Genomic DNA, 21,821 nt, shown 5'->3' on the forward strand with positions numbered 1-21,821 from the left:
CGATTTCGGGCTTACGCCCAGGTCCCATAATTCGATACGGATCCACCGGAACTATCAAAATATGGATCCGGGCCCGTTTACCAAAAATATTGACCGAAGTCAACTAAAATCAACTTTTAAGGCATAAATTCTTATTTTTATCAATTTTCAACATAAAAGCTTTCCGAAAACCTGCCCGGACTGTGCACGTAAATCGAGTAGGGTAAAAAAAATGAGATTTTTAAGGCTTAAGAGCGCAGATTCGAGTTCTAAAACATAAGATGACCTTTTGGGTCATAACAATTGCTCCTTCTATTATAGTTGAATTTTGCTAGCCAATAATTTCAAATGTTTAATTTTTTTCCCCCAAAAAAAGTATATGTAATACAGTAGAATTTGGGACGGATTTAAACAAAATCTAAAAGAGAACTTCTACTGAATCTAAACTTCATTGCATATTTATATTCAAACTAAACATATAAAATCTCTATCTCTAAGAACAATATATGGTACATCAACATACAAATTAAAAACTTATCTACAACTTTCATACATTATTTCTACCCAATTATATACAACTGCAATATCATACCACTTAAATACAATTTTTATACAATATGTCTTTTGTATATTTTGTATCTGATTTATACATAGTAAAAATAAATTTTATACAACTAATTATATATTACACAACTTATCTACAACTTTCATACATTATTTCTACCAAGTTATATACAACTACAATATCATACCACTTAAATATAATTTTTATACAATATGTCTTTTGTATATTTTGTATCTGATTTATACATAGTAAAAATAAATTTCATACAACTAATTGTATATTATACAACTTATCTACAACTTTCATACATTATTTCTACCAGTTATATACAACTACAATATCATACAACTTAAATACAATTTTTATACAATATTGTTCAACTTTCATACAATATTTAAATAAAATATATATATAAACAACAGAATACAATTTTTCTACAATTATACTACAAACTTTATTACAATTTCGTAAGTATTCTTCTTCTTCTTCTTCTTCTTCTTCTTCTTCTTCTTCTTCTTCTTCTTCGAGTTTCAATCTGAAATTCAGCCAAAATCAAGTCTAATCTTCACCAAAACACCCTCAAAATTGAGATATAAACTCCAAACAATATTTTTAATTAATTGTAACAACATCCAATCCAAACAAATAACGGTTTTTGAAAATCCAAATTCGAATTCAAAGCTTCAAAGCTTTTTAATGGTTGTCAATGATGGAGAGTCAAACACCTTCAAAATTTATTGATTGACAATTTCAATTTGAACACCAATTGTGCAACATTACTGGAATTTGAACACTAATTGTGCAACACCTTCAGCTCTACAATACTGAAATTTCAATAAGCATGGAATTGCTGCTCTCTTTTCCTTTGCTCTACATTATTGGAATTAGGATTGAGAGATAGAGAGAGACGTAGAGAGAGAGAGCGCGCGCGGGAGAGAGAGAGACGGAGAGAGAGAGCGCAGGAGGGATGAGAGAATAAGAATGAGAAATAATTGATTCCTAATATAAATGGATACTTATTTAATTCCTAAAGTGTATATAATTGGTAAATTTGTATATAGTATGTAGACAAGGTGGGTTGCTCTGATGGTAAGCACTCTCCACTTCCAACCAAGAGGTTGTGAATCCGAGTCACCCCAAGAGCAAGGTGGGAGTTCTTGGAGAGAAGAATACCGAGGGTCATTTAGAAACAGCCTCTCTACCCCAGGTTAAGGGTAAAGTATGCGTACACACTACCCTCCCTATAGTACGTAATTAAATTGAAGCTTGAGCAGGTGAATGTAAAAATTACATGTGAAATCCATTAAAAAGCCTTCTACACAGTTTGGGTTAGGCCCATATTTGAGCGACAAACTTATACAAGAAGCTGAAGGTTGTTTTTGTCTTTTTGAATCTTTACCAATCTATAGGCTCTATAGTCATCGTCTACCTCCTCGCTCTTCACCCCAATCTGCAATTGAGGAATAAGCTTTCAAAACCATGTCTTCCTCCAAAAGAAATCACAAGGAAAAGATAATTCGTCACAAGAAGTTCGTTTTCCATTCTCTGACATCTTTTTTTTTAATTTAAATTTTCTTCATCTCTTCTACTATTATGGCGTTGTGTGAGTTTTTGTGAAAATCTCAATTGAATGTGGAACTGTGGAATTTGGATAGCTCCCTAATTTGGTAACTGTTGCTGAAAAATGAGAATTTTTGTTACAGAGAAGAGAAGACGGAAGAACCGGAACTACCAAAGTACAGAGACAGAGCTAAAGAAAGAAGAGAAGATCAAAATCCGGATTATGAACTCACTGAATTAGGCGCTTTTCATGCTGTCGCTCCTCCCGGGAATGTTGATCTTCTGTAATATCTCTCAACTCCATTTTTTTTTTTTTTTTTTTTTTTGTATATTCCTTTTTTTCTTCAGCCTTTATTGGAGAGCTATCTATATAGGGACCTTGCCCTGCATACGAAGTGCTTCAGTGCCAGTGCAGGGTAGGGGGAAGAACTTAACCGCACCAGGTGTTTTACACCAAACTATACTAATTTAGCATGGTTAAGTAATAAATTAAGGTGAAATGTGTTATTAGTGTATATGAAGACATGTGTCATGTATTTATTGAATTGGTGCAAACACTGGACGCAAGGAAATGTTTTACCACCAAAAATGGTGCGCAACCTTGCCATCAGTTTTCTGCAAAGAGGGTGTTTCCGTGCCTTGAACTTGTGACCTAGGTCACCAAAGGAGCAACTTTAGAAGTTGCTCTAGTTTTTGCCTTAGAGAGCTGTCTATATAGTTGACGGTAAAAGAGTAATTTTCTTACACATTTCATGTTTTAAACTTGTTGGCAGGTCTGCTGATGCTCACAAATTATCTATTGAGAAGAGCAAGTATCTTGGAGGTTAGTCTGCTCTGCTAAACTGCTGTTTCTATACAATACATAAGAATATTTCTGATTTTCCAGCTTGCTTTTGGAATTAAGAGAAAAGATATTATAGAACAGCTAACTTAAAGAAGAGAGTTTCCTCGTGTTATTGTGGAAGGGTATATTTCTAATTGTATGCCCAAACGAGTTGGCTTATTTTCAGCTTGGTTTTCTTGATATATGTTCTAATTGATTTAGCTGTTCTGTTCAGCTGACCAACCATTTTTTTGGCTGATCGTGTATCAGGTGATGTGGAACACACACATTTAGTTAAAGGGTTAGATTATGCTTTACTTCACAAAGTGAGAAGTGAAATAGATAAGAAGCCAGATGCTGGAGATGAGTATGAAGGAAAACCTAGGTAACTACTGATTGCTTTGTCGCTTAACTGGATGCATAATTCCTTGACTTTAAAATTAAGGCATAAGCAACTGACAGTCTAAGGGCCTGTCAATTTGTCTGGAATGATGCAATTTCGAGCTAATAAAGTCGATCCATGTGTAGTTTCCATGCGTAAGACAATAGTTTCAGATACGAGGTTTTTTTGTAGATATTCCTATAGCTTTTCCATGCATTACCCTTGATTTATGACCACTATCATGAGATGCTTGTGTGACTTGGTAACATCTTTTTGTCTATTTATGAACTAACGAACATTTTTTGTGAATTGTTCTTTTATACCATGTCTAAGAAGCAATGGGTCCGGATAATGTTCTGTTTAATTATTCCATTCCATCTCTTTTGCTAACAGAGCATCAAAGGAAGATCAGCAGATGTCATTCCGTACTGCAACTGCCAAGGTGCATTAGCTCTTTAATTGCTTCAGAGTCTCGAATATCTATAGTTGTTGCTAGGTGTTTTTATGTTTCAATAGAGTGATTGGTAAGCTTTGGGTTGCAGTCAGTATACCAATGGATGATCAAGCCTCAGACTGTTATAAAGACCAATGAAATGTTTCTTCCTGGACGGATGTCTTTTATTTTTAATATGGTATGTTTCTCTTTTTTACTTCCTCTCCTCTTATTTGTGTGATTCCAGGATTCTATTTGCCCGAGAAGGGATCATTTTCGCAGACCATTGATTGAGTTTTCTTATAGTGCTTTGTGCCCTAAGATCTTTTTCATATGGCGGTTGGACACGATAATAGTAAAAGAACAGCTCCTCTCTTATCCCACCTTGCTTTCCCAAGTAAAAGAAGGGAAAATGCTGTAGGGAAATTAGAGTTTGTTTCTTATGGCTGGGATGAACTGTCTTGTCCTTGTCAAGTATATGCTGAAGGCCTTTCTCTTTCTTTGTTTGTGGGGGGGGGGGGTGTTGTTGGGTTAAATGCTAGAATCATTGAAGTAGCATCATTTTAATGCTAAAATACATGGTGACCAGATGTGTAATCTGCATAGTGAAAAAGTTGTGAACTATTCTGTTATTTTAATGCTTGCATTTACTGTGAGCGTTTTTTCTTTTGTGGTCTCTTTTTCTTCTCATGCTTATGGTTCATATGTGTCTGGCAGGAGAGTGGATACAACACTGATATTCCGACCACTCTACACAGGAGCAAAGCTGACTGTCCAGTCCCTGAGGTGTTTCTTTTTTCCCATTTTCCACTGCTGTCAGGCAATGACTTACTTTTCCATCTAAATGGGTTACCTCACCTCTTTTTTGCAGGAAATGGTTACAGTCAGTGTTGATGGTTCTGTTCTAGACCGAATAGCTAAAATCATGTCCTATCTCCGCCTTGGATCATCAGGAAAAGTTCTCAAGAAGAAGAAGAAGGAAAAAGGTGGCAAAGGTGCTTAGCATTCACGCCTCTTAACCTTTACTTGTATTTTCTGAACATTTGCTCATAGTCTGAATGTGATGTAGATTCTCATATATCCAATTTATTTTATGAAAACCTTTTCTCTGATTTCTGATTGGTGCCGCTGCATGCTTTTGGTATATCTATTATATTCTTGCTCACAGAGGTGAATTTGGGCCTGGTTTCCTATAAAGAAGTAGAATGTTTGTAGGCGGGATAGAATGTGGGCTTTATTCATCTTTGATTACAGGGGCACAGGGTGAAAATTAGAGGAATGCCATGTGGGGCACAACGGTAGTTGATGACTAGATATGTAGGTATATTATTCCGTATTGCCATGGAGATTAAACAAAAACATTTGGTTCTCTGGAGTCTATTATGTGTTTCTCGGAAGTGAATTTGGGCTTTGGGGTCTCCTATTCATTGGTAAAGGGCAGGGCTTTGTACTTTTGGCTTTTGGGGGGTTTTGTTATCTCTTCTCTTAATTGATGAAGGGATGTGCTTCCGGTTCCCTTGTTCTGACACTAGTTTTTAATATTGTGCAGGGAAGACTGTTATATCCAATGGTTACGACGAATTATCGAAGTCTGATGCATCAAAGAGCCAAAATGATACAGAAACTGTGCCTCAATCTGCACCGCTTCCTAAAAAGAACCATTTAGAAAGAAAAGAGAATCAGGGACCTGCTGCAGCTAGAGTTGAAGAGGAAGATATCTTCGTAGGGGAAGGTGTTGACTACTCTATTCCTGCTGGAGATATTGGTCAAAGCCCTGTATCAGAGGATATGGAAGAATCTCCTCGAAACAAAGAGAGGACCTCATATTTCAGTGAACCTGCCTATGGCCCAGTCCCGCCATCCGAGCCTTCTCATGATTGGCAACAGGCGGTGAGTCAGTTTTGAGTCTTAAAGGCATAATTAGACCTTTCCTGTTAAAAAGGCTTCGTAATATTTGCTAACAAATTTGCTTGCTTCAATCTTTGTCCTACATTTCTCTGAAGAAAAGATGAAGTTGGATGCTGTCATCATATTTGTCCAGCATCGACTTTCCTGTAATTACTACCTTAATTAGATGGCTCTATGTGTTGCAACTGATATTCATCTTTTGATTGTTGAATCTGTTTGTTCTGTCCAGAATGGATATGATGCTATGCAAGCACAAGCACTAGCTGGTGTTTACCAACCAGAATGGCAAGATTATCAGTATTCTGAGCAGCTGGCTTATCCCGAGCAATATCTCCAGCAGAATTATGATATGCAAGCTGATGCTGGCGTTCTACAGGATCCACGATTTATGAGTCAAGAAGAAAAGGATAGAGGGCTAGGTTCAGTATTCAAGAGGGATGATCAAAGGCTTCAACAGCTGAGAGAGAGAGATGCCCGAGAGAAGGATCCTAATTTCATTTCTGAAAGCTATTCTGAGTGCTATCCTGGTTACCAAGAGTACAATCGTGAGATTGTTGACAGTGATGATGAAGCTGATTTGTCAAAAATGGACATGGGTGGACGTGTAAGTGATGTTCTATTCTTGCTGAAGATCAAGTCCATTAATTTTGCACATGCAATTCCTTGGTTTACCCCTTCCGCCACCTTTTGAACCTACATTGTGTGTTAAAAATTTTGATCCGTGTAAAGGGAAAGAATTTATTGCCTCACAAGCATGAAAATTGTTGGAAGTTGTATCTGCTTGATCAATAATAACACTTGTCAGAGAAATTAACTGCAACTTAACGTGGTGGTGTCAGTCAGAAACCTCTGTTGTGATGGATAGTATTTGATAAAAGATTAATTTTTCTACAGGCAAAGGGTCGGCTTCATCGATGGGACTTTGAGACAGAGGAGGAGTGGGCAACGTACAATGAGCAGAAGGAAGCAATGCCAAAAGCTGCATTCCAGTTTGGAGTGAAAATGCAGGATGGTAGGAAGACCAGAAAACAAAACAAAGAGCAGAAACTTACCAATGAGCTGCATAAGATAAACAAAATACTCACCAGAAAGAAGACGGAGAAGGAGAAAGGTGAAATGCTTGAGGACGGTGAAATACAACCTGGAAAGAAGCTGCGTGTATAAACAGAGGAAACTTGTGATTTTTTCTGTCTCTGACTTTTAGATCTTTCATACTTGGTGTTCAGAATATCTTGAATTTGAAACGGTCTCTCGTCCTTAGATAAAAGCTGGTCTTAGACGTTAATGTACCTGTGATACAATGATACCTGTAATCCTAAGCTTCTTTTTATTTTAATTATTTAGTATTCGAAATCCACTGCCCCTCGGCCAATCCAGCTTTGCGTGGGGGAAGCTCTCCCTACCATCAATTTCTCCATTCCAAGGGCTTTAACCCGAGTAACCGTAAGCTTTGAAGTAGCAATAAGCCAATAACTCAAATCTTTCAGCAAAGACGGAAATAATTAGTTTTTCAAGTTCACCATTCCTTTCTTGGGAATACAATATGAGATGGATTTTTTCCGAGAAATGTTTTTTCTTTTGAAGAATTAGTTTTAAAGTAGAGTGAAGAAAGTAAGGATGGGGAAGAGATTTGGTTCCCTTGGATTGTCTTTTTTGTGAAAACATAATCTCCTTGATGGTCTCGAAAAAGGCACATTATTTCTTCAAAGTTAAGATCGAATTGTTACAGTTACGTTTTAGAAGCTGTAACGTACTGTCTCATTTTAGATTTATACACTCTTAATTTATGATGCAAAAGGATTTATCATTCGTCTAAAATGTCTTTGGTTTTACTTTTGATATTTTTATTCTCTATTTTGTGTTTGTAGTAATAAAAAACTTGGCATCGTGAGGAGGTTAAAGCAAAACATTTAACTATATGTTGTAAAAAAATAAAAGAAGAAGAGTATTGCAGAGAAAAATAGAGAGAATTCTTATTTTTTTTGGATCAATTACAATGGGATAAAACCTCTCTATTTATAGGGGAAAAGTGACCTAGCCATAAAGTAACAAACTGTAGAAACTTTCTAAAAGATAGATATTCACCTTAAATATAATTTATTTATAACACTCCCCCTTGAATGTTTATTCAACAGATAATGTGCCTCGTTAAAACCCAGTGGGAAAAAAAATTCTAGTGAAAGAAAAAGAGTACACAAGTTTAGAAATACGCCTTTTGGTTGCCTCATTAAAACCCTTTCAAGGAAAACCCAGTGAGACAAAACCTTATTAAGGAAAAAGAGTACAACGCGTATTAACTCCCCATGATGAGAGCATCAATTCATATGTTTGAGCCTTCGCATCCCAATCTTATACACCAGCTTCTTGAAGGTTGACGCCGGTAGAGATTTAGTGCAAATTAGCCATATTATCACTTGAACGAATCTGTTGCACGTTGATATCACCATTATTTTGAAGATCATGCGTCTGAAAAAGAACTTAGTGAAATGTGCTTTATTATGTCTCCTCCGATATATCCTTCTTTCAATTGAGATAGGCAAGCAATATTGTCTTCAATATTATTGGAATCTTCTTTTCAAAGAAAATCCATACATATGTTATGGGTTGAGTCACTTGCTTTATAAGTTGTTAGTATCTTGGCATGTGTCACGACCCCAATTTCCCACCTTAGGATGTCGTGATGACACCTAGTCTCTAAGACTAGGTAAGCCTAACACATGCTGATCTAATAACAGAATTAGAATTGAACTATTTAATCATTTATCATAAACCATTAAATAACACACATAGCCGCAAACGGCCAATAGTTATACATTTCCCAAAATCGGTAGTACGAAATCATAAGCACTACTAAAACACACTAGAATTTCTAAACACAATACTGTTTTGAATTATAATTTAACAGTAGCATAATGAAGTAAAATGGTGACTCCGAGGCCTGCAAACGTCAAGCAAGTATACCTTGAAGTCTCCCGCCGCGCAGACACAACTCTCAACAACACAATCAGAAAAAATGTGCAGAAGCATAGCATGAGTACACCGCAACGGTACCTAGTAAGTATCAAGCCTAACCTCGGTAGAGTAGTGACGAGGCCAGGTCAAGACACCTACTAGACATAGAAACATGTTCAAGATATACATAAGCTAACAATGGAAAGAACATCAATGTAAGACCAACATCGGAAAAATTATTGATTTACAACGAACAATGAAGTAATAGAAACATAAATGATAGTAAGTAGTAAACGAGTAATAAACAAACAACATAATCAGAACACCGATGAGATGTAAATGAACTCAAATAAGAAAAAACAGATGACAACTCAAATAATCAAATCGCTCCTAACGTATGGACTTACAACAAGAATTACCCCGAGGCACCACATCTCATAAACCACAAGTCATGAACCATAATTTCCAAATCTTACACATATGCCACCTCGTTCCCACAATAACAATCACCTTCGCACAACAAAGCCCACGTGCTACCATGTACTTTGCAACCGTGATAAATATTAATTTAAATGAATGAAAGATATATTTAGATACCACAAAAATATAATAAAAATCTTGAATAAGGTAAGGTGTCAAATAAAATAATGAGTTTATTTTAAAAATCAAGTAAAGTAAAATAATATACAATTTGTACGAAATAAAGTATAAGATGGGTTGAGTTTACAATCAATAAAATAGAGTAAAAGTATCATTTTTAAACAAAGAAAAATATAAGTTAAATTAACGAATTAAATATAGAATTTGTTAAAGAAAAATATGATAACAATAAGTAAGGTAAACATCTAACATGGTGATGAGTATAATATGAGAACCCAATTATAGTGAAAGTGCGATAACCATTTAGAATAATAAGGCATCGAGTGAGATAACAAGTTCTATCTTAAGAGGCACATAGAGTAAAGCGTGTTAATAATTCTTTTATTTAAACTATTATGTTACTAACAACTCAATAAAATATGATATAGTGACTCCCCATAATTAAATTGACATTGACAATCAATTCTCCAAGTTATAACGGAGGCACAAATTGACATGTTAAAGAAATACAACAAATCGCGTAGAATACATGACTCACACAAGAAACCACAATCGTTCCAACACCAAGATAACAACGAATAACCAAATACAATCAAAATACGGATGAATGATTGAAGGAAGAACAATGACCGTTCATATCAATAAATTGTTCCAACATGGAATGTACAATGAAAATCACAACCGAGGTACCGCCTCGTATTCACATTTCACTATTTCAATCACAATCTTTCCTTATATCACCGCGTGAGACTTATATTTAGATTGGAAAATTATTTTTTCCGAAATAGCTACACGCGTTTTAGCCCACCCTTATCTCACCACGTGGCTTCAAGTAGTTCCCATACTAGCAACACGCGTATCAAGCCCACCTTATCTCACCGCATGCGTATCAACCCCTAGCCTTATACCTCCGCATGCATATCAATATCACAACACAATCACAACTCGCACCACAAGTGCCTATATGCCACAATTTTCTACAAAGTCAACAACACAAATATTTCCATAATAAATAGCCCATGGCTCAATCGCAATGTGTACAAGAATTTCAACAATAACAAAATAAATGAGAATGCTCAACAAGAAAAGGTATCTCAACAATTAACAACTTCGCCTCAATGTGATAACGACTATTACAACTTCAACACCAATAACTCAACAAGATGATATTCCACGAAATAACAACTTCTATTAAAAGTGATTCAACAATTAAGAGGTAACAAGACAATAAGGAAAGCAATAACTTTAACTAAAGCATATAAGAGAAAAATAACAAGTAATAGGTAGAACAAGTGCTAACAACGTCAAATAGAGCATATAAGAGTAGATTAACAATGAGAGATATGACATGTTATGACAATTCAATTAAAGGCATGAAAAGAGTCTAGATAATCTAAACCGGCCAAATACCACATATAGCCCGTATATCCACTCGTCACCTTGCGTACACGGCTTTCACATAATACAAATAGCACAATCAACCCAAATCCTAAGGGGTAGATTTTCCCCCACAAAGTTAGGCAAGATACTTACCTCAACTAGGCCAACTCAATCCTCCGAAATAGCTTTTCTCTTAAATTCGCCTTCACACGGCTCAAATCTAACAAAAAATGACTTAATAACATCAAACATTGCAAGAGAAACCAATTACATAAATAAAGCTATGATCTTTATATTTTCCCCAAAAAGTCAACAAAAGTCGATGATCCCGCCCTGGATTCCGAATCCAAGCTTACCCGAGTGAACCCCGAACCAATACAAGCTCACACGAACAAAAACCGACTCAATCGGAGTTCGATAGCTCAACCAATTCGCCAAAATATCGCTCTTGGGTGTTCATAACCTCATGAGCAAGTTACACTAGTTGGGTCCTATATCTCCCGAAATACTCCTCCAAAACTTTCCAAATCCGAGTATGTTCTTCTCCTAATATACGAGAACAAGACCCCAAAAGGAATCGGGAAATAAACGTCTCTAACTCATTTTCAAATTTTAAAATTTAGGACATAACCCTAGGTCTTGATTTAAAGAATTAAATGGGATTTCAATTAAAATCATGGATTAACGCTTAAACTAAGGGAATGAATCAAAGAGAAATACTTAGGTTATAGTTTAGACCTTATCCCATGGAAGAAATTTGAAGAACATCCTTAAATTCTCCCAATTCCAAACTTTCAAGATGAGAAAAACTCCAACAACATTAATAGCCAAAAAATGCCCAGCTATTCTGCCACGTTTCTTATGCCAAAGGACCCCAAAACTCGTTTTTGATGCTTCCAACGAATTTCTAGTGAAATTCCAGTCAAGTTAGGCTTTTGAATCATTCCATTTGACCTTATAATGAAGGAGATATGTTGGTTTCAATATTTGAAAATAATACAAATTTTTAAATACGAATTTAGTGGCAATTTCGTAATTAATCTGAAAAATCTAACAACTCAATTCTTAGTAAAGTGACCACAAATTCCTCATACGATGTCGAAATTTGATGATTTTAGTTGCTACAGTTCCAAAATTACGATATGGATATAATGGTTTAGTCGAAACACGAATCAAATGCCGTTTGCTCAATATGGTAACCTTTATGCTCAAATATACGCCGAAATCGAAAACAATCACCATACAACCCAAACTTATCCAAAACTCATCGGAATTTAACCAAACTTTATGGACATGTACAAAATCATCATTCAAACTTATTGGAATAATTAAAACTCGGTTCCGAGTCCGTTTATTCAAAAGTCAAACCTTGGCCAACTCTTTCAATTTAAAGCTTCTAAAGTGAGAATCATTCTTCCAAATCAATCCCGAACCACTTGAAAATTGAAACCAACCATACACGTAAGTCATAATACATAATATGAAGCTACTCAAAGTCTCAAACCACCGAATGGAATGCTAATGCTCAAAACAACCGATCGGGTCGTTATATTCTCCCCCACTTAAACATGCGTTCGTTCTCAAACGTGCCAAGAGTCGTTCCAAAGCCATCAAATCGCCATATACCCTCACCATAAACATAACCATGGGTGATCCCAAGTCACCCCAATCCATATAAGCCCGACAACACCACCTAATAGACGATCCTTACTTCAACCTTAGTCCATAAACCTTAAAACCAAAATCCCCAACATCCACAACTCATTATATTACCTGATTCTTGCATATATGCACTGTATAACTCTGAACAATCTGTGTCAATCCATAACCATATCTCAAGACATAATCACATGATATACCACATAACTCAAATACTTATAGCAATAACTTCCGACCGCAATAGCTGCTCGATATCCAACCCGACACCGGTAACAAATCTCATATCAACTAAAATCTTGTTCTGAACCTTCGTACACTGCCAATGATAAAAGAAATATATATTTTTCATAACCATCTATATGATTAACAAGTCGCGGAGCTCTCTTGCCCGGTAAGAACCATAGCCAAAAATCTAAGCCAACAAGTGACACAATTCTTGCAAACATACCTTAATCAAATTCGATGACACCCATTTCAGGCGCAATAACCTCACCTCATCCAGTACAAGCTACTTGGCCGACCTGTCACACAAATCCTACTTAGAGCCACATACCATGCAATCTGTGCACCAACGAACAATAACTCAAATATACCCAATGATGGAAAGAGAATGGAAATGAAGAAACCATCCCGCTAGCTCAACAAATACCACCACGAAGCGCAATGCTATCAATCCACCACACAAGGGGAAACATAACACACAAAATAAGCATAAAGGATCATATCATAGCATAACGCCGTTGCGATGCATGACCCAATACGAACATCGGTCCATATGAAATACCTCAAGTCACAATGCTCAAAATCAACAACCACACGCAATTCGACATCAAGTACACGAAGTGCATGACCATAACCATGGAGCAACGAATAACATAATATACCACATCACGAAAAGACCATAATCATGGCGCAATCAACCATTCAACACCCCAATAACCATTTCGCTCGAATTCCGCTACAAGGCCCAAACAGAACCACATCGGGTGTGAATATAACTAACAAATCACAACCCCTCGTAGCATAGAAGAGTAACACATAGAATATATCAGAACACGAACAAGCTCAACTCTAACTGAATGACACACCTTTCAGCAATAACGGTGCTGAGTCAACAAATCCAACCCGATGCAGAATACACATCCTCATTGGGCCTACCAAGCCCCCAAATCAACTTCGGTCATCCCCAAATGGATAAATGGCCCTCCAAAAGTCCAAAATGACCTAACCGTAGCATGTACTATAATCTAGCTAACTTTGGCCACATCTTCACAGTCCGTAACCCCGAAACAATCTGCTTCTGAGAATTCCTAGTCTCCAAATCCATAGAACACATGAATCACCATAGCCAATCCGAACTCCATCACTCGAATGACTAACACATATCTCATACATAATCATCCCTACGAGAAATACTTCTATAATTCTTCCATGCCACATAGCAAAATCTGAACATCACCAGTCGATCAACCAAGCGAGTACCACAATATGAATGAAGCATCCGTAAGTCAAAACATAGTGCACCTTCTGAAAAGCGCACCCTTCTCAGGCAATACCAAGTAGTAATAGCATTCATTTAGTCATCTGAAACCGTCCATGTTGTCTTAGAATTCATGACCTTTCCTTCAAAACTGAACCGTGACCTTGCACATGCAAATCTTAATCCTACACAACACATCACATCTATCATGCCATCATATGAAAAGCATGAGAATCTCATAATCAACTATGAGTCACCAGCAGAATACATACCCGATCAGTCAGAAAACATCCATTTAATTCCATCTAGGAAAAAATCACCATATGCAACATGCTCCTCACGTTGGTAGGAAATATCCATCTCAAACCGTGGTAGAAATGATCGAGAACTCTTCGAAACCTATTTGCACATACCCAAGCCATCAGAACTGAATTTCTCTAACTCAACCAAGCCACACAGGTCACCAAACCCAAGAGTATTGCCACAAAACACATGTAGAGACTCACCACATCATAAGTACCCAAAGAACATATCATATCCAATACCGTGCTGATCCAACATACTACCAAGTTATCCTATTTCTCTGAGTTCCTTCCGAATTACCCTAATGTTGACACTTCTCCTTGCTAGAACACCACGATCCTTACCCAAAGCTAACCACAAGAGATCCTAGCATAAAACCACACCGCCCTAAGGCCCATAAGCTGTTGTATTCCCTCTTAATCACCCCAAAAGTACCACAAGTGAGACACCTACTCTGAAGAGACCTTCTTTGAATCTAAAGTCGTTTCCTTCACCTTCTTGATACTAAAATATAGAATCCATAGGGACTCAGGTGAATCTTAGCACAGCTTTTCATCCACAGACTGATGGACAAGCCGAGCGCACAATTCAGACGCTCGAGGATATGTTACGAGTATGTGTGTTGGATTTTAAAAGAAGTTGGGATGAACATCTACCTCTTATCGAGTTTGCATATAATAACAGTTACCACTCCAGTATCCAGATGGCTCCGTACGAGGCTTTGTATGGGCGTAAGTGCAGATCTCCTATAGGGTGGTTTGATGTTGGAGAATCTGGGTTACATGGGCCAGACCTGGTTCAGCAGGCCATAGAGAAAGTAAAGCTTATCCGGGAGCGACTGTTGACAGCTCAGAGTCGTCAGAAGTCATATTCTGATGTGCGGTGACGAGACTTAGAGTTCAGGATTAATGACTGGGTATTCTTAAAGGTATCACCTATGAAGGGCGTGATGAGGTTTGGCAAGAAAGGAAAGCTTAGCCCACGGTATATTGGGCCTTATAGGTTCATTCGGAGAGTGGGCCAAGTAGCTTATGAGTTAGAGTTGCCCTCAGAATTGGAGTCTGTCCATCCGGTTTTTTACGTATCTATGCTACGGAAGTGCATTGGCGATCCTACCCGAGTGGTGCCCACGGATGATGTACAGATTACAGAGGACTTGTCATACGAGGAAATTCCAGTTGCCATCCTAGACCGACAAATCCGCAATCTACGAAATAAGGAGGTAGCTTCCGTAAAGGTTTTATGGAGGAGCAAGAATATAGAAGAGATGACGTGGGAATCGGAGGGAGAAATGAAGTCTAAATACCCCCACCTATTTCAAACTGAAGATATGGTTCGAGATGGGACGCTACAACATAGCTCTATGTAGGCTAGAAGGTCATCAGGTAAGCTTTTATTTTTCACTTTCAATATTTATGATTTACGGTCGGTGAGGCAAATTGCTGCTATTTATAAAGATTGGCCATGTGTGGCATGCATAGTATGTTTTCTGGCTGCGTGCAGGTTGGTTTTAACCTAGTGTACGAAGGATACTCTGGCAAAATTTTCCAAAGTCTCTAAGAGTAAACATTCGAGGATGAATGTTCCCAAGGGGGGAGTGATGTTATACCCTATATTTTCGTACGTAAAAATGCGTCGTAAGCAAACTAATGTAGGACCAAAAATGAGATAATATTTAAAAGTATATAAAGTACGTTAATCATGTTACCTCTGAGGTTACAGATATTGAAGATCATGAACAACAAGTACAAAGAGGGTTGGACAGTTCAGAAGCTAAAGCAATTAAATAAAACAATATTTCGTCGAAAGTCGACAAGTTGGGAATGTTATAACATGTACCTTTGGGGTGAGACTAGGGTTATTAACATGATAAGGAGATTATGTTATGATTTATATTAGTCGTATGACATCCGTGTGTTATGTTTTGAAGTTAAGCGAGTTGTGGAACAAAAGTCGATGAAAGTCATCACAAGTTACATTCATAAGTTTTACTGAAACTTTGGGTCAAATGTAACTGCAATTTTCTCCCAATATACTTAGAGTTATGGGGTGTTCCACCCTTCAAATTAAATATCTATGAGTCTATTTTCCAACAAATTAAACCGTTTGTCAATACGACATTGGAGTAGAGAGATATGGGCATTTTTGCGATACTGCACAAGCTGCTAGGTAACAAGTAGGTGTGTCACCTACTTGCTTAAATGAAAGCCCATAAATGGGCCATTTCGGGTCGTCCAAAGAGGCCTTTTAAAGGCCTATTTTCTTCATATATTAGACTTAAAATAGAGCATAATAACCAGACATAAGCTCTGCAAAGAATCCTCCCAAATATTTCCCACAAACCCTAATTGATTTTCTCTCCCTTTCAAGTTCTAATTGAAGGTAAAACCTAGAGTTTGAAGAACCAAGATAGGAGCTGAGTTATCCAACAAATAAGGTGAGTTTACTGATCTCTTTCATCCAATTTTTCTGCTGTAAATTCATGGTAAGTCATTCTATACTTGTAAGAACTCACGGGACGGTGATCGGAAGCCGTGAGTTCGAGTTATTCACTTGTAGCGGACTATTTTGTGGACTGTTTTGTGTTGCTGTTGGGCTGCGTGTTTTACTACTATTTTGTGGAGTTTTGGAGGAGGAAGGGGGTGTAGAAACACCATATAAATGTAGGGTGGTTGGCTGGTCGTTCGTCATAACATTTTCGGGTCGTTTGACACTACTACGGTGGTCGTTTTGTGTATGAAGAGATTGGGGTGTGTTGGGCTGTTTTGTAGTATTTCATGGTGTATATAGGTCTGGAAAATGATGTATATATGTTGTTATTGTTCTGTTCTTGTATTGTTGGTGTTATCTTGAATTTGGAGGAAGTAAGGATTATAGGGGAGATGCTGCCCGTTTTAATACAAAATAAGTTTGTCGTTCGTTGTGCGATAGTTGTACCTTTCGTAACTTAACGATAGTATTATTATCATTCTTGTAGATTAAGGTGCAAAGAGGTGAGTTCAACTTGGTGATTGGAAAGATTGTGATAAGGTATGTTAAGGCTAAGCCCTTCCTTCATTTTGGCATGATCTCATAGCTACATGTGTTAATAATAAGACATAAAGAGAAGTTCGTATTCATGAATTTATTGACATTATTCTAGTCTCATAAGTTACAATATTATTCCTTATCGAGACTTCATATTCAGTTTAGTTTTGTCTTTATTCAGTCAAGAGAGCAGAGGGTCTATATATATATATATATATATATATATATATATATATATATATATATATATATATATACAGTATTACACTATTTTCACCACCATCGAGCTATAATCGGTGGGCAGGCCCCTATTGGGCAACCTCTGATCAGATGGTAAGTTATATATACCGAGCCTACTGTGGCCGAGCGCCTATGAGCGAGCCCAGGATGGCCGAGGTACAGAGCCCAGTATGGCCGAGCGCCTATGAGCGAGCCTACTACGGCCGAGCAGTTACACGTACCGAGCCTTATAGGGCCGGACATTTATTTTACTTACTATATTGAAGGAGTTTAGTCACTATCAGCAGGTAAGTATATCTCCAGACCATCTTTGACTCCCAGTTAATTTCAGTTATCATATTATCAGTTCAGTTTTAGATTTCAGTTATTTTATTCCCTTACATACTCGGTACATTATTTCGTACTGACGTCCCTTTTCTGGGGGCACTGCATTTCATGCGTGCAGGTTCAGACAGACAGACGGGTAGAACTCCTCAGTAGGTGTTTCCCGAGTTCAGCCTGATCGGTAAGCTCCACGTCTTTCGGAGTTGCCAATTCTAGAGTTTTGTGTACATCTTATGTATATCTGTATATGTTATGGGTAGGTCGGGGCCCTGTTCCGATCATAATATATCTATCAGTAGAGGCTTGTAGACATATCCTGTTGGTTAGTGCAGTATGTTGGGTTTGTAGGCCTGGTATGTATAATTTGGTGGTTTGTCAGCTGTAGTAGCTATGACGGCCTTTTCGGCCTAGCTTTATATTGATGTTTAGTTAGCGCTAGTTTCCATTCAGTTTTATATTTTGCTTCGCAAATTGTCTTGCAAGGTGGCCCCATGGCCAAAGTATGACATTATATGTTCAGAGTCCCTTAGTCGCAATTTGGTACGCCAGGTTAGGTGGGGCACCGGGTGCTTGTCTCGCTCCTAGGTTCGGGGCGTGACAAACTTGGTATCAGAGCAGTTCTTTCCTAGGGAGTCTACAAGCCGTGTCTAGTAGGGTCTTGTTTATAGATGTGTTGTGCACCACATTATATAAGCAGGGAACTACAGGGCATTTAGGAGTTGGTTACCCTTCTTTGAAATCTAAATCGTGCTATAGAACTGAGTTATAGGAAATTTGAATTAAACTTATGTGTTGGTGTTTACATGCACAGATGACGGTGACTAGGAAGACTACGGCTAGCCAGAGGAGAGATACAACAATAGGTGAGGGGACCAGCAGGGTACCCCCAGTAGATGGGGCCCAGTCTGAGGCTCAAGGCGAGACCCCTACTCAGCCATTACTGGCTCCTCCACCAACTGCAGAGATTCCTAGGGAAACCGCACATCCAGTTCCCCCCACTTCCATCAGATCAGGACTTGAGAAGTGCGGTGCATTTGTTGACACAGTTGGTAGCTACCCAGCAACAGGCTAGGGCATCAGCTAGTGCAGGAACTTCTGAGGGGTCTGGGAGTTCAAGGGTCCGAGAGTTTATTGCTTTGAGTCCCCCAGAGTTCACGGGGACAGATCAGAGGGAGGACCCGCAGGATTTCATAGATCAACTTCACAGGATCTTTCGTGTTATGCATGCCACGGAGAAAGAGGCACTTGAGCTAGCAGCTTTTCGACTCCGAGATATAGCCATCCTTTGGTACGAGGGATGGGAGAGGTCCAGGGGACGTGATGCACCTCCAGCTATTTGGGAGAATTTTTCAGATGCCTTCCTTGACCAGTACCTACTGCGGGAGATCCGACAGGCTCGAGTCAATCAGTTTCTAGCCCTCAAGCAGGGTAATATGAGTGTTCGAGAGTATAGTCTCCGTTTTGACTCATTGGCCAGATATGCACCATCCATAGTTGCTACTATACGGGACAGGATTCACAGGTTTATAGCAGGGTTAGCCCCAGAGTTAACCGAGGCATGTGCCACCGCTGTATTGCAGGATAGTATGGATATCTCCCGGATTCAGGCATTCGCCCAGAATATAGAAAGGGGTAGGCGTCGGCAGCAGGGTACAGAGAAGGCTGAGCAAGGGCAACGTAAGAGGATGAGATTTCCCAGGTCTCAGGAGCAATCTCAGGGTAGTTATAGGACCCAGTACTTCGGATGGCCACCTAGGCCTCCGCCACCTCAGTTACAGGGTTACAGGTATAACCGCTATATTCAGTCAGGACCAGGTGAGAGCTCACGGGCGTCGGGTTTGCAGCGACAGCGAGGTTCTGCGCAGACGTGGTCATTTCCTCCACGGTGTGACATCTGTGGTAGAGGACACTTGGGCCAATGCCGAGCAGGTTCTGATGCTTGTTATACATGTGGGCGTCCGGGGCATATAATGCGAGATTGCCCAAATAGAGATTCTGGGGGAATGGCACAACCAGCGAGTTCAACAACAGGATCATCTATGTTCGTGCATCCTTCAGGGCGCGAGTCTCAGTCTTCGGCTGGTAGAGGTCGAGGCAGAGGTAGAGGTTCTAGTTCAGGTGGTAATCAGAACCGTATCTATGCTTTAGCGGGTCGACAGGACCAGGAGTCTTCACCAGACGTTGTGACAGGTATATTAACCATTTGCTCTCACGATGCTTATGCTTTGATAGACCCAGGATCTACTTTATCGTATATTACCCCATTTGTCACGAGGAAGTTTGGTATAGTGCCTGAAATACTAAGTGATCCTTTTGCGGCATCTACACCGGTTGGAGAATCGATTATTGCTAGACGGGTTTACCAAGGTTGTATGGTGACAATTTGTAGTCGTCAGACCTCAGCTGACCTAGTTGAGCTAGAGATGATGGATATTGATGCTATCATGGGCATGGACTGGTTGGCAGCTTGCTATGCCACAGTTGATTGCCGAGCAAAGGCAGTCAGATTTCATTTTTCGGGTGAGCCAGTCCTTGAATGGGTAGGTAATACAGCAACACCCAGAGGTAGGTTTATTTCCTATCTGAAGGCGAGGAAAATGATTGCAAAAGGGTGCATTTATCATATTGTGCGAGTTAGAGATGCAGATGCTGAGATACCTACACTTCAGTCTATTCCCGTAGTCAAAGAGTATGCAGATGTGTTTCCAGATGAGCTTCCAGGTATTCCTCCATAGCGAGAGATTGATTTTAGCATCGATTTGCTTCCAGGAACTCAACCAATATCCGTCCCTCCGTATAGAATGGCACCTTCCGAATTGAAGGAGTTGAAGGAGCAGTTAAAAGATTTGCTGGAGAAAGGTTACATCAGGCCCAGTACCTCACCTTGGGGTGCACCGGTACTATTTGTGCAGAAGAAAGACGGCTCGCTGAGGATGTGTATCGATTATAGGCAGCTGAACAAGGTAACTATTAAGAATAAGTATCCACTTCCAAGGATCGATGACTTGTTTGATCAGTTGCAGGGGGCTAGATGCTTTTCAAAGATAGATTTGAGGTCGGGGTACCACCAGGTCAGAGTTCGGGAAAAAGATATTCCAAAGACAGCCTTCAGGACCCGATATGGCCACTTCGAGTTCCTTGTCATGTCCTTCGGGTTGACTAATGCACCCGCCATATTTATGGACTTGATGAATAGCCTATTCCGGCCATTTTTAGATCTGTTCGTGATAGTATTTATTGATGATATTCTGGTTTATTCCCGTTCAGAGGATGACCATGCGGACCACCTGCGAGCGGTACTCCAAACCCTCCATGATCGTAAGTTGTATGCTAAGTTTTCTAAATGTGAGTTCTGGTTGAAGTCTGTAGCATTCTTGGGGCATATTGTATCAGATGAAGGTATAAAGGTGGACACTCAGAAGATTGAGGCCATGAAATCTTGGCCTAGACCTACCACTCCGACAGAGGTTCGTAGCTTTCTAGGCTTAGCAGGATACTATCGGAGGTTCATAGAGGGTTTTTCTTCCCTTTCGGCACCATTGACGAAGTTAACACAGAAAGAAACTAAGTTTCAATGGACAGAAGCTTGTGAGCGGAGTTTCCAAGAGCTTAAGAACAGGTTGACCTCAGCTCCAGTTCTAACACTTCCAGAGGGTCTAGAGGGTTATGCCGTGTATTGTGATGAATCAGGTGTCGTGTTAGGATGTGTCCTGATGCAACATGGGAAGGTAATTGCGTATGCTTCAAGGCAGTTAAGGAAGCACGAGAGGAATTATCCGACCCACGACCTCGAGTTAGCTGTGGTTGTCCATGCACTTAAGATATGGCGGCATTATTTATATGGTATTCATGTTGATGTATTTACTGATCATAAAAGCCTACGATATATCTTCAAGCAGAAAGAGTTGAATTTGCGACAGAGGCGATGGCTTGAGTTATTGAAAGATTACGATGTTAACATTCTCTACCATCCAGGGAAAGCTAATGTTGTAGCAGATGCCTTAAGTCGCCGATCTATGGGTAGCTTAGCACATGTAGAGCCCGAGAAAAGACAATTAGCTAGAGAGATTCATCAATTGGCTTCGTTGGGGGTTCGGTTAGTAGATTCTGAGGATGGTGGAGTTGTACTCCAAAACACTGCAAAATCATCCCTCATAGCTGAAGTCAAGGAAAGGCAGTACGAGGACCCAGAGTTGGTCGAGTTGA

At 39.0% G+C, this 21,821-nt stretch overlaps 1 protein-coding gene across 1 annotated transcript; it reads left to right on the top strand.

The window, feature by feature from the left end:
* Nucleotides 1–1,916: 1,916 nt before the first annotated feature.
* On the top strand, nucleotides 1,917–7,003 carry LOC107814039 (suppressor of mec-8 and unc-52 protein homolog 2-like). The gene is made up of 11 exons (XM_016639367.2): nucleotides 1,917–2,073; nucleotides 2,248–2,388; nucleotides 2,878–2,927; nucleotides 3,198–3,312; nucleotides 3,703–3,751; nucleotides 3,852–3,941; nucleotides 4,460–4,528; nucleotides 4,614–4,737; nucleotides 5,292–5,632; nucleotides 5,880–6,254; nucleotides 6,545–7,003. Exons 1-11 carry the CDS (start codon nucleotides 2,024–2,026, stop codon nucleotides 6,812–6,814), a joined length of 1,674 nt encoding a protein of 557 aa, XP_016494853.1. The 5' UTR covers nucleotides 1,917–2,023; the 3' UTR covers nucleotides 6,815–7,003.
* The last annotated feature ends 14,818 nt before the right edge of the window (nucleotides 7,004–21,821 follow it).

The sequence above is a fragment of the Nicotiana tabacum genome, chromosome 9 (assembly GCF_000715075.1).
Source record: "Nicotiana tabacum cultivar K326 chromosome 9, ASM71507v2, whole genome shotgun sequence".
Lineage (NCBI taxonomy): Eukaryota > Viridiplantae > Streptophyta > Magnoliopsida > Solanales > Solanaceae > Nicotiana > Nicotiana tabacum.

Excerpts from the sequence above, each read along its gene's own strand:
- LOC107814039 (XM_016639367.2), top strand. The coding sequence starts at position 2,024 with ATGTCTTCCTCCAAAAGAAATCACAAGGAAAAGATAATTCGTCACAAG. Across the intron at positions 2,928-3,197 it reads GAAGAGCAAGTATCTTGGAG|GTGATGTGGAACACACACAT; the intron begins GTTAGTCTGCTC and ends ATCGTGTATCAG. Across the intron at positions 4,529-4,613 it reads CTGACTGTCCAGTCCCTGAG|GAAATGGTTACAGTCAGTGT; the intron begins GTGTTTCTTTTT and ends TCTTTTTTGCAG.